The following is a 15,979-nucleotide window of genomic DNA, read 5'->3' as shown; positions in this document are numbered from 1 at the left end:
GAGGCAAATGCAGGAAAAATGCCTTGAGCAGAACCTACGTCTCTACATTGTCTTCATAGACCTGACAAAGGCGTTTGACATAGTGAACAGGGACTCATTGTAGGTGATCCTCAGCAAGCTCGGTTGCCCAGCAAAATTTTAAACTGATCCAGCTCTTTCATGTCGACATGACAGGGGAAGTCCTATCTGGTGGAGAGACTTCCGATCGCTTCAACATCTCCAATGGCGTGAAACAAGGCTGTGTCCTCGCTCCGGTACTATTCAACCTATTTTTCACCCAAGAATTACGACATGCTGTGATGGATCTAGACCTGGGCGTCTACACCAAATACCGACTGGATGGCTCACTATTTGACCTTCGCTGCCTGACTGCAAAAACAAAGACAACAGAGAGACTCATCCTGGAAGCTCTCTTTGCAGATGACTGTGCTCTCATGGCCCACCAAGAAAATCATCTCCAAACCATTGTGGACAGGTTCTCCACCACAACAAAACTGTTTGGCCTGACTATCAGCCTCAGCAAAACAGAGGTGCTGTTCCAACCCTCTATGTGACCAACTCATTGTTTTTTCTCATCATATATTTCTCTGATGACACCCTTTAGACCACTTGTCCTGGGTAATCCCTGACTTGTTACATATTCAAGCCAGCTGGTACCTCACATGAACCATCTTCTTCACTGGCCATTTGGTGAACCTTAACTTTAATTCTTTGGAGACTGTCATATTCCAAGACTCACAGACATAATTGGGCTGGAAGAAAAGGCCATTGTTTCAGAGAGAAGCAAAATAATCACTAAACTGCATCCCACAGTTTTCCAAAGGTGATCCAGACTGCTCTCCAGTTTGTGTTTTATGGTAGGTAACAAGCTCTCTTACTCTTCAGGTGTCTGTCCAAGATATTTATGTCCTGATGGAGCAGCTCTATGGGTTGTCCATCCAGCTGCAAATCATAGTCTGTACAACTGGTGGGAGTTCTTCATCCACTTGGTGTTTCCAGTGTGAATAGTTAAACTGAACCCTTTTGAGGGTGTTACGTAGTTTATTTACAACTGCAAAGTTCTGGGATTGGACATAATTGGCATGAAATCTTCCAGGGACAGGAGCATCTGAAGGCGTTCGTTCATCAACGCTTCTCTCATTTGTCCTCTTTGCAGGACAACAGTGGCAAACACATTTGTGCTCTGGCAGGCACAGGTTCCCCCTTTACTATCTTGCTGAATATTAGCCACAGAAGGTCACCGAACAGTTCTTTAGGGAATCTTGCAGGATGTGGACGTGTTCGTGGAGGACACTTTCTAGGAGAAGAGCCTCCAAGGTGGTGTGGTGCTCTGCTGACCTGCTCCTGTGAGTGGGAGTTTATGAACAATCCACACTCCCTGGCCCTCAGTGATGTCAATGGAAGGGGTGGCTATCCTAGCAGCCGAGGGTCAGCCTCCCCAAACCACATTTATAGGGTGTAGCAGCACACTCAGAATTCCCACTCCCAGCTGCCCTGGAACTAGGGTTTCTGTTTTATATTTTCTGTCAGTAATTCTCTCCAATTATTATTGACTCATTTGGGTGGGAAGGAACCTCTAGGAAGTCATCTAGTCCATCCCTCTGCGTCATGGCAGGATTGATTTAATTATTTGTAAACCACCCCTGACAGATGGATGTCTGGTCTTTGCTTGAATACCTCCAATGAGGGCAATTAGAATCCCTCCCATGGCAGCCTGAGCCATTGACAGCCTGTTCTTCCTAGGCCATGCCTTTTGCACACAAATGTACCTACTAGAATGCTTTTCTTTCTCTGTTTTGCATTCTAGGATATTTGTGGTACATATACATAAATTAAAGCCAGTTAATACTTCTCCTGAAGCCAACTATACCTGTGCCCTTTAGGGTATTTGTGCATTAGGGGTATCTATATTTTGGCAAAAGATAACTCCGGTATTATGACTCAAACAACCTATAGTTTGGTGCAGTTACTTTTAAAAGCCATTATTTTCCATCTAAGAACCAATACTGTGTATTGGTCCCAAGGCAGAAGAGTGGTAAGGGCTAGGCAATGGGGGTCAAGTGGCTTGCCCAGGGTCACACAGCTAGGAAGTGTCTGAGGTCACATTTGAATCCAGGACCTCCCATCTTCAGGCCTGAGTCTCTAGTTGCTCCCCATGGTGCAGTTATTAAAGGAGTTCAAAGAATTATTTATATGATCTCTATTGTTATAATTTATTTATGTATATATTTATTTTACATTATTTTTATAAGATTAATACATATTAAATTATGCATTTGTATTACATATATAAATTATAACTATATAGAGATCATATAAATAATTCTTTATGTATATATATATATATATATACACATATATAGTTGGAAAAATCTTAGAGGTTATCTAGTTCAACTCAGGAAACTGAGGCCCAGTGGAAATGGCTCTTTAAAGGTAGCAGAGCTGGGATTTGAACTCCAGCTCTTCTGATTCCAAAGCCCATTCTCCTCTAACGGCATCACAATGTATCTTGATTAGGGTGAAAGAAAAAGGCCACAAGTGTGAGACAAATTCTGAACAAAGATCACAGTATGTTGGGGAGAAAGGAAGGTAAAATGTAGAACCTCGTTCACATACTTGCCTTGTGAAAATAACCCTTTAAGAATACATTCCTATTTGTAGCTGCTCTTTGGTGGTGGCAAAGATTTAGCAATGGAGAAGGTGTCTATCCATTGGGGAATGGCTAAACAAATTGTGGTACATGTTGGTGATGGAATACTGTTGGATATAAGGAAGGATGAGCAGAATGATTTCAGCTCGAAAGATCTGAAGGAACCGATTCAGAAAGAAATAAGCAGAACAGGGAGAACATGGTACACAATTGGACAATGATTATCTGGGACAACTTGGCTCCTCTCAGCAACGCAATGCTCAGGGACAATCTTGAAAGACATGACCGGGAATTCTCTCCACCTCCAGAGAACAAGCTGTTGGAATTGTCTTTCCCATACATGTATCTTTGGTGGGGTTTTTTTTTGGGGGGGGTGGTTATGTATGAGTTTGCTCTTACAACAATGATCAATAGGGAAGGGTGTTTTGCATGACAATAAAAATGGGAAAATATACATTCAGAATCATTAAATATGCTCTTACTTTCTGCAATTTCCCCATCCTGGGTTTGGAGCTGAACCCGTAAGGTGATTGAAGATCCCTGGATCACCGAAACCATCTCTGGACCCAAAATCACAATTTTTGAGGCTTGAGCTAAAACAGAGAAGAACAAATATACATTCAAGTTGTAATAAACTAGCTCAACTCTCTCACATTAGGATTTCTTCTCCATCTAGGGGATGACTCCTAGAGGGGAAATATGATTCAACAGTACTATTAGATGAGTGAGAAGCAAGAATTGGGTCCAGTTCTGTGGTATTAATGATGTCAGCTCTCTCCTTTTTATGAGAAATAACAACTTTACGTAATAACAAAAATTATTAAACTTATGCTTACAACTGGTTAAATTTTTTTAAAAATTACCATTGCCCAACAGAAATCTAGGACAGATGATGAACGATTCCCTCCTCTTGTGTTCTCTTACATTGGTGTTTAATCATTCATTTCCCCCCTATATTTGTGTATAACTACAGTAACTATATATACTGACTTTATGGATTTGCTTTCTTCAATTCACTACAAATTCATGTGAACTATTGACCTACCCTCTTTTTACAATGTTCTTGGTATATTCCCTCTAGATAAGAACATTAAGTCAAAGATATGATTAATGTTATTATTGGGGGGGGGCAGTTTAGGTAGCCCAGTGGATAGAGTGCCAGGCCTAGAAATAGGAGGACCTGGGTTCAAATCTGACCTCAGAAACTTCCTATATTTGGGACCTTGGACAAGTCGCTTAATGTCGATTGCCTCACCTTTACCTCATTTCTGTCTTAAGAATGATTTTGAGGGGGGCAGCTGGGTTGCTCAGTGGAGGAGAGCCAGGCCTAGAGATGCCCAAATCTGACCTCAGATACTTTCAAGCTGGGTGACTCTGGGCAAGTCACTAAACCCCCATTGCCTAGCCCTTACCGCTCTTCCACCTTGGAACCAATATACAGTATTGATTCTAAGATGGAAGGTAAAGGTTTATTTAAAAAAATTATTTTGAGACAGAAGGTAAGGACTTTTAAAAATATTATTACTGGGGCAGGTAGGTGGCTTAGTAAATAGTGAACTAGGCCTGGAGACAGGAGGTCTAGGGTTCAGATCTGAACCCAGTAAGTCACTTAACTCCAATTGCTTAGCCTCTACCCATCTTTTGCCTTGGAACTGTTACTTAGTTTCAACTCTAAGATGAAAGGTAAAGGTTTTTTAAAATGCTATTATTATTCTTGGAATGTATCATGCTACTACATTGTTCTTCAAAAGAGTCTACTGGTTTGCAATTCCACCAGCAATGTATGGGATATATTAGTGGGGGGGTGGTTCACCCTCTCTAATAATGCCTCAATATCCATACATGTGAACTCAGCAAGACAACTCTAAGGGGGCAGCTGGGTTGCTCTGTGGATTGAGAGCCAGTCCCAGAGACGGGAGGTCCTAGGTTCAAATCTGTCCTCAGTCACTTCCCAGCTGTGTGACCCTGGGCAAGTCACTTGACCCCCATTGCCTAGCCCTTACCACTCTTCTGCCTTGGAGCCAATACACAGTATTGACTCCAAGACAGAAGGTAAGGGTTTAATTAAAAAAAAAAAAAGACAACTCTAACCTAACTTACCGTGAAGAACAATAAATACTTTCTCAGGGGACTGCTAAGAAATGCACAAAATTTTGAGCATCTTTTCAAAATTGAAAAGCAAAGCATCTCTTCTTACTGAGATATTTTACAAATAACAAGAGCTATTATAGCTAGAAAAGATTTTTAATTGAATCCTAAGCATATTAAAACAACTTAACAAATACCTCTAAAAATTAAAACCATGGCTTTGTAGTGTTGCTTTTCTGAGTTGGGCATAATTATTTATAGCATTCCAACTATACCACTGAAATGATATTAAATATAGATTGCAAAGATTTGCTGATTTAATACATGTTGAAAATGTGGAAGGTGAACAGCATGAAAAGTATTTAGATTTACTATTTGAGTGGAATAGTCTAGTATGTCTTACTGACTTGGATCCGACTCAGACATAGCATCTTCTACATCTGAGTCAGCAACTTGAAGGTGTTTCTGAAGACAGAGTGCTGCTCAAAGCCTTTTTGATTGTTTCATCAACATGAGTAAAATAATTTGTGATACGGAGCTCAGATTTATGGCCACTCACTGTGATTACGAGTCTCTTTTGTAGCCAGGGCTGTCTCCTGTGATGCCATGAGCAGCCCAAAGGCAAGAATTAGCAGGTATTCTCAGCAGACCAGAGCCCTGTGAGATTTCCTTTGTTTTGTTTCTAGCACATTTTCTTTCTTGTAGGACCTTTGGACCCTCGTTTATCTAAATAGATTCCTTTCTGGGTTAAGTGAGGAGGGGTTTTTTAATTTGTTTGTTTGTTTTTCCATCAAAGAAATCTCTTTTGAGTTTTATATTCCCTCATCTGCAAAATGAGGAGAATGGCAGAGTCCTTGGCAGAGTCCTAGGTCATTGGCATAGTGGATAGAGTGTTGAACCTGGCATCAGAAAGACGTGGGTTCAAAATTCTGCCTCTGACAGTTACTAGCTATATATATTGCTATATATGCATGTATATTCCTATATCACACATTTATTATATATACATATATATATACATTATTATATAATATATAATATGTATTATATATTATATTATATTATATTATGTTATGTTATGTTGTGTTGTGTTGTGTTGTGTTGTGTTGTGTTGTGTTATGTTATGTTATGTTATGTTATGTTATGTTATGTTATGTTATTATATATGCATATATGATAAATATGTGATATAGGAATATTCTACCTAACACTATCCTAAACTATTGTTTCATAATAATGCAATTAATATATGAAAACCAGATCATTCTGAAACATAAATAACAATTTAACATTTGCTAAAGGTCTAGAACAAAAATCAGATGTTCTAATTGTGGAATTAACTGGTATGGTAACATTCTTTCACCAACAAAGTTAAGTATTTTAGGAAAATCAATTGCTATTGCTAGGTGGGTCATGCCTGCCTGTATGGGGCTGCTACGGTCCAATCAGGGGATCTATGAAAGGAATGAAGGACCTCAGGAGGTGGTGGGTTTCCCTTTGCTAGAGGTCTGCAAGCAAAGGCTCAATGACCATTTGTTGAACGTCTTGTAAAATGTGATACAGGGGGCAGCTGGGTGGCTCAGTGGATTGAGAGTCAGCCCTAGAGATGGGAGGTCTTAGGTTCCAGTCTGGCCTCAGACACTTCCCAGCTGTGTGACCCTGGGCAAGTCACTTGATCCCCATTGCCTAGCCCTTACCACTCTTCTGCCTTGGAGCCAAAACACAGTATTATTGACTCCAAGACAGAAAGTAAGGGTTTATATATATATATTATATATATAATATATATATATAATAAAAAAATAAAAAAGTAAAATGTGATATAGAGGGGCAGCTAGGTGGCTTAGTGGATAGACAGTAAGCCTTGAAACAAGAGGTGCTGGCTTCGAATCTTGACCTCAGACACTTCCTAGCCATGTGCTCCTGGGCTTAAATTTCATTGTCTAGCCCTCATCACTTTTCTGCCTTGAAACAATACACAACATTGATTCTAAGATGGAAGATAAAGGTTTAAAAAAGAAGTGATACTAGTTCAAATATGGCCCTATTCTTGATTTCTGGACTTCATAGCCATGCTTCTGCTGCTGTCTAATACTAGAATTGCTTTCAATATCTGAGGCATCCTTACTCAGGAATATCCAGTTATCCCCACAGACTTTCCATCCTAGACCTTTGTAAGGTCTGCCCCCTTTCCCCACTGATGAAGCCATCCTGGGACATCCTGTGGAGGGAACAAAACCAGCCTTCATTCCCTTCCTTTTTCAGCTTCCTTTTTGTATATTATCTTTCCTCTCTAAAATGTAAGCTGCTAGAAGGGAAGGAAGGACTGCCTTTCCTTTTGCTTTCATTTGTATCTTCAGTGTTTTGAACAGTGTCTGGGACAAAGTATTTAATCAGTCTTCCTTCCTTATTTTCTCCCTCCCTTCTTCTCTCCCTTCCTCTTTCCCTTCCTCCTTCCCTCCTTCCTTCCCAAGGCAGTAAGTCAGACAATTAATAATAATCTTACCTTATAGTCTAAAAAAGGTTCTTTATATGTAATTTATAGGAAGATTAGGTCTCAACTGAAACCCACAATTTTTTCCATAGTACTTTGTTGTTTAGTCATTTCAGTTGTGTTTGACTCATTGTGACCACATTTGGGGTTCTCTTAACTAAGATACTGAAGTGATTTGCCATTGTGTAATTGGAAATCTTGTGCCTTCGAACTACATTTCCCAGGAGCCCACTGATTTCCTGTCCTTACATGCTGATGTAGATGGAAGATAAATTGGGGGGGAGTTCCATGTCTAGGCCTCTTTGCTTCCTGGGTCATGACTTTGGTGGAGCGGGCTGTTTGAACAGGTAGATTAGCCATGGGCCTGTGCTTTTATTTTGTTACCTTTCTATTCCTTTATTTCTAGTGATTATTAATAAATCTCATAAATTATAATATTTGAAGTTATTGTACATTAATTTTAATTCTTACACCATTTCCTTCTCTAGTTCACACATGAGGAAACAGAGGTAGACAAGGTTAAATGACTTGCCCAAGGTCACATAGCTAGTAAATGTCTGGAATTAGGTTTGAATTCAGGTCTTCCTGATCGCCGGCTTAGTGCTCTATCCAATGTGCCATCTAACTGCTTTTTTCCAGTGTACATCCCATAGTTAATACTTTAGGGGATGCCTCCTCCTGAGAACTAATGAACTCTCTTTGAGATATATATCTATATATCTATATACATATATATATATATATGTTCTTTTCAACATGGACAATGAGAGAATCTATTTTGTTTTGCTATATATGTTTGTAACAGGGATTCTGTTTTTCTTTGTCAGTGTTGGAAGGGAGAGGAGGAGGGTGGGAGAGAAGGTAGATTTTTGTTGATTAAAAACATATTAATTGAATTTTTAAAAAACAAACATGAGAGTACAAAATGCATAAAAATATTTAGAAGTTAACCTACCTCAACGTACTCAAGAGGTATATACATGTAATCTTAAAACATTCTGAAAAAATTAATTGGGGAAGATATTCACTGTTCATGTTTGGGTTGAGTCAATACAGTACAACTGAAAACATTACTTAAGAATATTTTAGGGGGAAACATATTACTTTTATGAACTTTTCCTCCTTGCACCATGTAGGATACTTGATTTTTCTGGCCAGGTCTCAATCTACTACACTGATCACCAAAGATCCATGGAGCACATTTGTGAAATGCTTAAATTCTGGGGCCTGCTTGAAGACTGGACTATTTACCAGCAGGGAGGAGAAAGCCTGTGAATTTAAGCCAGGTGGTTTCACCCTCTCACCTCTCTCTGGCTTCCAGGTAACCCCTGTGAGCTGGAGCTTCCTGCTTCCTTGCAGAGACCAGAGAAGCAAGCCAAACTGAAAACAGCCAGTGTCTGACTGCAACAGAACTCATTGTGCTGGCAGCATTTTAATGACATTTAATGTGTTAGCTTTTTTCACGCTCCCCCACTACTCTTGGACATTTTGCTCTAATAAAATAGTTAAATGAAAAAAGCAGGAGGCCACTCAAGAACACTGAGATGAAGGCTAATTCATAGCGAAAATGCGACAGGACAAGTCAAACTAGTTTGTCCTCTAGTCTTGGAGCTTCATGATCCAACTGCGGTCCAAGCTATTTATTTCCAGAACTATTCTCTCTTCCATGTACTGGCCAGATCAGCAAATAGGCTGATTGCCTCTTATTTGGATAGAGATTTGAACCTATTTTAAAGAGAAATGAGCAAAAAAAAAATTGAGAATGGCCTTCCCCATTCCATTAGTGCTCTTTGTCTAATTTAATTCTAGGAATAGTCTCTTCTACCCCACTGCCCTGAATGCCCACTTAATCTAACAACTACTGGCATGAGCTCCAACGCTACGCCCATCAGGCTAATTTAGAACAAGGTCACACGGAAATGTGAACACAAGCAATAAGCCATATTAATTGAGGGAGGGATAACCAAAGCAATCCACTGAATCTATTTAATAAATGAAAAACAAAATAAACGACATACTTGTTGGATAGCCATTGATCCACAGGCCATCATAGATGGTTCCAGAGCAATGAATCATGAGGCCTTGACCATTGAATACACCATTTCGCCATTGTCCCTGCAAATGAAACTACATGTTGATTTCAGATTTGGGTCCCAGGACAGGATACTTTAAGAAGAATGTGTTTTTTTCTTTTTCTTCTTTAGAATTCACAATAGCTGAGTGGGTGGTCTGGGAAGCATAGGAGCCACTTAAAAACATGCTGCTCATACTTTTCAGTGAAAAGTTGAATGGGTGACTAAGAAACATTCAGAGATTATGGGCCATTCAACAGTATTCCCTTAGAATAAAAGGTTTTCTGGAAAAACCAAACGTCTTTACGTATTGTTTGAGACCCTTTGACTGAGGCTAAGAAATTATATTTTATCAGAGTGCAATCAATTTTGTTTAGTTAAATAGGGTTTCCCTTTTCAATCTCAAAGGCGCCAATAAGTATGTAGAAAATGGCACAGTATATAAAATGTAATCAAAACATGGTACAAATGGTGGACTGTTGAGTACAAAAGAATTCTTTTATTACAAAGTCATTCCATTTGTGCAGAGTATCATAAAAGAGACAAAAACTCTGCACCTATAGTACTGAGTGTTGGGATTAAGGCTAAATAATTACTCTGTTTCACTATTCATTTATAAATAAAAAGCCCAATTAAAAAACACAGTTTGAACAAATGGACCAATGTGTCTATCCTCTGCACGCTGTAACTATGTCTCCTATAATGAGCTTGGTTTTTAGAACTAACACTCAAAAATAAAGGAGGAAAACCAATCAGAAAAAAGCAGGAAATTATTTCCATGCAACTTTTCGAATACGATAATACAATAGCATCTCATTGGAGAAAGAAAGAATTCAACTAAAAAATTTAAAATTTAATTTTAATCAATCTTTTCCTTCAAATGACAATAATCACATGTCAACATATCATCAGGTCTTCCTCTGAATTCCAAGAATGGAAGCAGAGATCATTCAAAGCTGCAGGATATTCAGTCTTTTCATTTTAAACACTGTCTTTTGGGGGATTCCAATTCTTTAGAAACCACTGTTCTGTAACCATAACTTGTGGCCATTTGCCATCCCTTAAAAAGTATCAGTTTTAAAAAGATGAGTCCTTCATGAAAAATGCTACCACAGCCAAAAAAAAAAAGGAACTGTTGATGTCTGGTTATAGACCAAAGGATGCCATCTTCCATTTTATTTCCCTCATGAGTTTTTTATTGTATGTATGGTTATGTGTCTTGTGTCATGGCATGAGCAATACGGAAATCTGTTTTGCATGAAAGCAGCAGTATAATCCACATCAGACTATTTACTGCCTTGGAAAGTGGAGGAAAGGAGAGAGGAAGAGAATCTGAATTATAAAATGTCAAAACAATTATCAAAAATTGTTTCTAAAAAATGAAAAAGAAAAAAAGATTAGTTTTTGTTTCAGGAAAAATCTTGGCATCGTTAAAAGTGCCATGCAACTTCTCCAAAATCAGGCCAATCTACTCTGAGTCCAAGCCAGGGTCTATTCAAGACATATATGTACTGAGGACTCACTATGTCGGTTTCTATCCCATTGCCTGGACAACAAGCAGTTGGAATTCATTTGTTTTTTCTAGTGTGGATAGTAAGGCCCCTGGAATGATGACAGATCTCATTTGGGCATCTCCGCAGTGTTCTAAAGCTTGACATAATTAGCCCAATATCCACAAAGGAGGATACGTGGAGTTCTTCGTTCTTTTTAGGAAAACTCACCATGGTGGTGGCGCATAGTCTTTGGCAATAATGAAAAATTGAGGATGATATATAAGGCAATGGAAAGAAAAATACAAGATGGGCAAGAGTAGGTTACCACAACCGAGAACCATCTTGGAAAAGAGTGCAAAGGTGTCATCTGTGAGATATTTACCAGGAAAAGAAGTCAGGATGGCCGTGAAGCTAGAGCAAAGGATAACTAGGAAATGGAAGGGGTGCCCTCCTGGCATCTCCACAAGGTCGGGGAACTAGAGGAAGGACTGGATAAATAGAAGGAGAGTGAAGGTCAAGTGAAGAAGAGTAAGGTCAAGACCCAAGACCCATGGGTACACATGGATGGGGTGGGCGTTGTTCATCCCCATCAATGTGACTTCAAATCCACCAAAGAATTCTGTAAAAATACTGAACCAACAGGGGGCAGCTGAGTAGCTCAGTGGTTTGAGAACCAGACCTAGAGATGGGAGGTCCTAAGTTCAAATCTGGCCTTACCCACTTCCTAGCTGTGTGACCCTGGGCAAGTCACTTAACCCCCATTGCCTAGCCCTTACCACTGTTCTGCCTTGGAGCCAATACACAGTATTGACTCCAAGACGGAAGGTGAGGGTTTAAATTAAAAAAAAAAATACTGGACCAACTGATATGCTAAAAGTATTTCTGCCCAGAGTGCAGGACATAAGCTATCGATAGCAGACTTAGTCTGAATGTTAGGAGAAACTTCCTAATTATGACAGCTGTTGTCTGTCTCAGATCACAGGGTCCCCTGAGTCCCTCATCATTAGAGGAGGTCTTCCATCAGAAGCTAGAAAATCACAGATTGGGGTAGGTTTTTTTTTCTTTCTTGAAAACCCTTCCCTTCTGTCTTAGAATCAATATCATATATTGGCTCCAAAACAGAAATGTGGTAATGGCTAGGCAATGGGGGTTAAGTGACTTGCCCAGGGTCACACAGCTAGGAAATGTCTGAGCCTAGATTTAAACTCCTGTCCTCCTGCCTCTAGATCTGGCACTCTATCCACTGGATTACCTAGTTGCCCCTTCAGGGCACTTCTTTTCAAGTGGACACTTTAAATCATCTGTGCTTTCCTAAATAGAATGGACCTTGTTAAACCTTAAATTTGAAATTCTATCCTGGTATGTATAGGACTTTGTCTGCATAGCAAACTAAAATGGAGAAAGCCCATGATCTAGACTGGGCAGAATTTCCGTTCCATTGATTTCTTTGTAGCTTCTATCAATCACCTCTCTGCCCTCTGGGACCCAGCTGAACGTGTCTAAACATTATGTCGTACCTCTTCAGATACTTGAAAACCCCTGTCATGTCCTCCTGAATTATGGGTCCTCTCTTCTATAGGCTAAGCATCCCCAGTTCTTCCAACCAATCCTCATGCAGCATAAACTCAAGGTCCTTCACATTCTATTGGTTGCCTTCCTTTAAAACCTCTCCTGTTTATGAATAGGTATAGGTCTATCAGCATAGGTTGACACTTTCTCTGAAATGTAAAGTCTTAAGAATTTCCTGGACTACTGGAAGGTTGAGTGACTTGTCCAGGGTCACCAAGCCCATATATGTCAGAGATGAAACTTGAGTTTAGGTTTTCCCAGCTCCAGAGCCAGCTTCTCTATGACCTTCTTAAATGGAAGTGCTCAAAACTGAAAACAATAGTCCAAATGAGGTCTGATCAGGACAAAGAACACAGGGTCTACACACCCTCCTCCTTCCTGGAACTTATGCTTCTATTAACATAGCCCTAGATCTAGGGGTGGGAAGCTAAGTCATACATTGTGGTTAAAGTGTTGGGCCTGGAGTCAGGAAGATTTGAGTTCAAATTCAACCTCAGACATAGCTGGATGACCCTAGGCAAGTCACTTCCCCCATTTATCTTAGTTTCCTTATCTGTAAAATGAGCTGGAGAAGGAAATGGCAAACCACTCTAGCATCTTTGCCAAGAAAACTCCAAATGGAGTCACAAAGAATCAAATGTAACTGAAATAACAACAAAATTCAGGGGTGAAGCCAGCTTAAAGGGCTCAAGAGAGCCGATTATGAAATTTTCAGTGTGAGCATTTATACCTTGAAAATCTGCAAAGGCTACAAATCAGGATTTGATTTATTGTTTTCTTGATTGTCTAGACTGTGGAAGGTGAGGGAGAAAATGCTGATAATTCAGATTAAAGTTAAAAGTGTCTAGTGGGTATGTTAAATACTGACTGGCACGGCCCTGCCTAGATTCCATCGGCTTTTGGGGGCTGCCATCTCACTTGGAGGACAAGTACTTAATGTGCATTCCATTAACGCCCTCAGATCTTTTTTTTTTAATTTTAAATAAATGATTCTTTTACTATCGCCCCCGTCCTGTAGCTGTGCGTTTGATCGTTTATGTCCAAGGGGGAAACTTTGTATTTGTCTTTGGGATCCAGGCCAATGCTCAGCCTATCAAGAAGTTGGACACTGTTATCCAGTGTTCATCCCTCTCAACTTTGTGTCCCCTAAAACTTCACTTAGAGTTCTAATCTTCCTGCAAATGGAGGCGAGGAGGGAGTCAATTCCAGGCATTGGGGAAACAGCCTGGATACAAGTTCTAAGTCTAGGGTAGAGCAGTTTGCCTGGAATATAAAGGGGGGGGGGGGTCGAAGCACCTTCTGTCCATGAAAGGCCGATGTCTTCGGGATTATCGGCTTCTCCAAGGGAGCTCTCTGTAGTGCTCCATCCTCGGATCTGCCTACGTGGGAAATGTGTTCGCTTCCTCAAACTTCCTCTTACAGTTGGGGAGTGGGGGCTGTTCAGGGAAGAGCCATTTTCAGAGCGGCTCGTCCTTCTTTGGTGCCCGCCTGCCACCCGGTTCTCCCCCCGGCTCCAAGAAGATGTAGCAGGAGCAGAGCTAGACCCAGCAAGCCATTTTGGCAGAGGGCTGAGTGTCAGTGAGGGGAACGTCTGCCCAGGCACGTGAAGCCTTTCCCTCAAAGGAGGGCCAGAGGAGAACAGTTTGTTCCAATGGCCATGAAGGCAGCTGAAGCAGGAGCTATGGAGTGCTTAGAGTTTTATTAGACACCGAAGATGCCAAGGCCAGCCGCTGCATCGTGGGCCATCGCCGGTCATCCTGACTTTTGTCATGTCACTGGACTTGGATGACTCTGGAAGCGAGAGGGAGGCTGATGACGTTGCCCAGTGCTGCTTCTCTTAAATCCAATTCATGTTCCAGTCAAAAGACAGCACCAGTGATGTCATTTGGATTCTTTCTCTTGGAGTACGAAGGACAACAACAAATCTTAGAATTAATTAAAGTCAAAATGATCCCTCTCAAAGAAAAAAAGGCATCCATTATTTCTTCTCAAATGCCAATATGAGGTCTAAACATGACTCTCAGAAGCTCACAAGCCATTGAGTCCAATTTGTATATAAACAACAATCCTTTCTGGGGACAGCTGGGTGGCTCAATAGATTTAGAGCCAGGCCTAGAGAGGGGAGGTCCTGGGTTCAAATCTGACCTCAGACACTTCCCGGCTGTGTGACCCTGGGCAAGTCACTTGACCTCCATTGCCTAACCTTTACCACTCTCCTGCCTTGGAACCAAATCACAGTATTGATTCAAAGGTGGAAGGTAAGGGTTTTAAAAAAAACAATCTTTCAACTACATCCTGAACAAGAAGATATCTAGGCTCAACTCATAACCTCATTAAAAAAAATCTGAAATGCTGCTGTTCATAATTATTTGTTAAAAATTGTTTTGGAACTCAACAAAATACAATAGGCACTTATTAAGTGCCTGCTGTATTCCACGTGATGCAATGGACAAAGAATGAGACAAAGAAGTCAAATCCAGCCTCAGACACTTCTAGTTGTGTGACGCTGGCTAATTCACTTGTTTGAATTTCTATTTTCCTATTCAATATTCAATATTCAAACATTCAAAATAAGCATTTATTAAATGCTATTATATGCAAGTCACACTGCTACAGACACAGAGATAAAACAAAAATGGTTCCTGTCAGCTAGGAGCTTATATTCTATTAACCCAAAATGCTTGAAAATCTTATAAAAGTCTGATATAATATATATTGATTAATATAAAATATCTTGAGGGGTAGCTCAGTGGATAGAGCCCTAGGCCTGGAGTCAGGAGGCCCTGAGTTCAAATTTGGTCTCACATATCTCTTAGCTGTATGACCCTGGGCAAGTCACTTAACCCTGATTGCCTAGCCCTGACCACTCATATCTTAGACATTACTATGACAGAAGATATAATAGATTATATCATATACATAATATATTACATATGCATATCTGTTTTATCCTGCTAGTCAGTGGCAGCAGCAATATCACTGGGAAGATTTTGTCAATTCAGACAAGACAAAGGGTTCTCCTGGGGGTGCAAGGCAGTCCTCCGAAGGGAGGTAAGGTCCTGTAGGTGTTCAGAATGGCAGTAAAGGGCTGGTTTCTCTGAGATCCTTCTCAGCCCCTGCCAATCAGTTCAAGAACAAGAAGCCCATCGCCTCTCAGGTATGGTGAAATAGTTCTTGATGGGAGAAACTTCTCTGAGTTTGAGTTGTGTACAGAATATGTACTTCATAAATGCACGTGGCCTGGTTGAGGCCTTAACTTTCTCTATGGGGCAGCCCTCCCCGCACACCCTGTCTTCTCTCCAGCCTAAGCATTCCACCTGTCATGGCCATCAGAGCCTCATCCCCAGCCCTCTTGTCCTCCAATGACTACTTACTAATTTGTCCATTACCTCTTAAAAAGCAGTTCTTCACAGAGTCACCAACGATGCCCCAATCACTAATAATAAGAGAAAAGCAGGCTGCAAATTGCTAAAGATGACCAAAGATAGGAAGAGCCCGTGTGAGAAGGCTGGTAGAAACAAGGGCACACGAACACCCTGCTGGCAGAGGATGAAGGAGTAGAACCACTGTAAAAAGCAATTTGAAATCTGGCCTTAGACATTTCCCAGCTGTG

General features: G+C 40.5%; 1 protein-coding gene across 8 annotated transcripts in view; it reads right to left on the bottom strand.

Annotated features, from left to right (window-relative positions):
* Nucleotides 1-15,979, bottom strand: part of MORN1 (MORN repeat containing 1) — a 262,334-nt gene that overhangs the window by 204,214 nt on the left and 42,141 nt on the right. For all 8 annotated transcript variants that reach the window (XM_056795982.1, XM_056795980.1, XM_056795981.1 and 5 more), the window contains 2 exons: nucleotides 9,251-9,347; nucleotides 3,133-3,243 (listed from right to left, as the gene is read on the bottom strand). In XM_056795982.1, coding sequence (XP_056651960.1) covers nucleotides 3,133-3,243; nucleotides 9,251-9,347 — 208 coding nt within the window. The remainder of the gene's footprint in view (nucleotides 1-3,132; nucleotides 3,244-9,250; nucleotides 9,348-15,979) is intronic.

Source organism: Monodelphis domestica, chromosome 4, assembly GCF_027887165.1.
Source record: "Monodelphis domestica isolate mMonDom1 chromosome 4, mMonDom1.pri, whole genome shotgun sequence".
Classification (NCBI taxonomy): Eukaryota; Metazoa; Chordata; class Mammalia; order Didelphimorphia; family Didelphidae; genus Monodelphis; species Monodelphis domestica.
The sequence above is the reverse complement of the archived record's forward strand: the minus strand, read 5'-3'. Positions and strand labels throughout refer to the sequence as shown.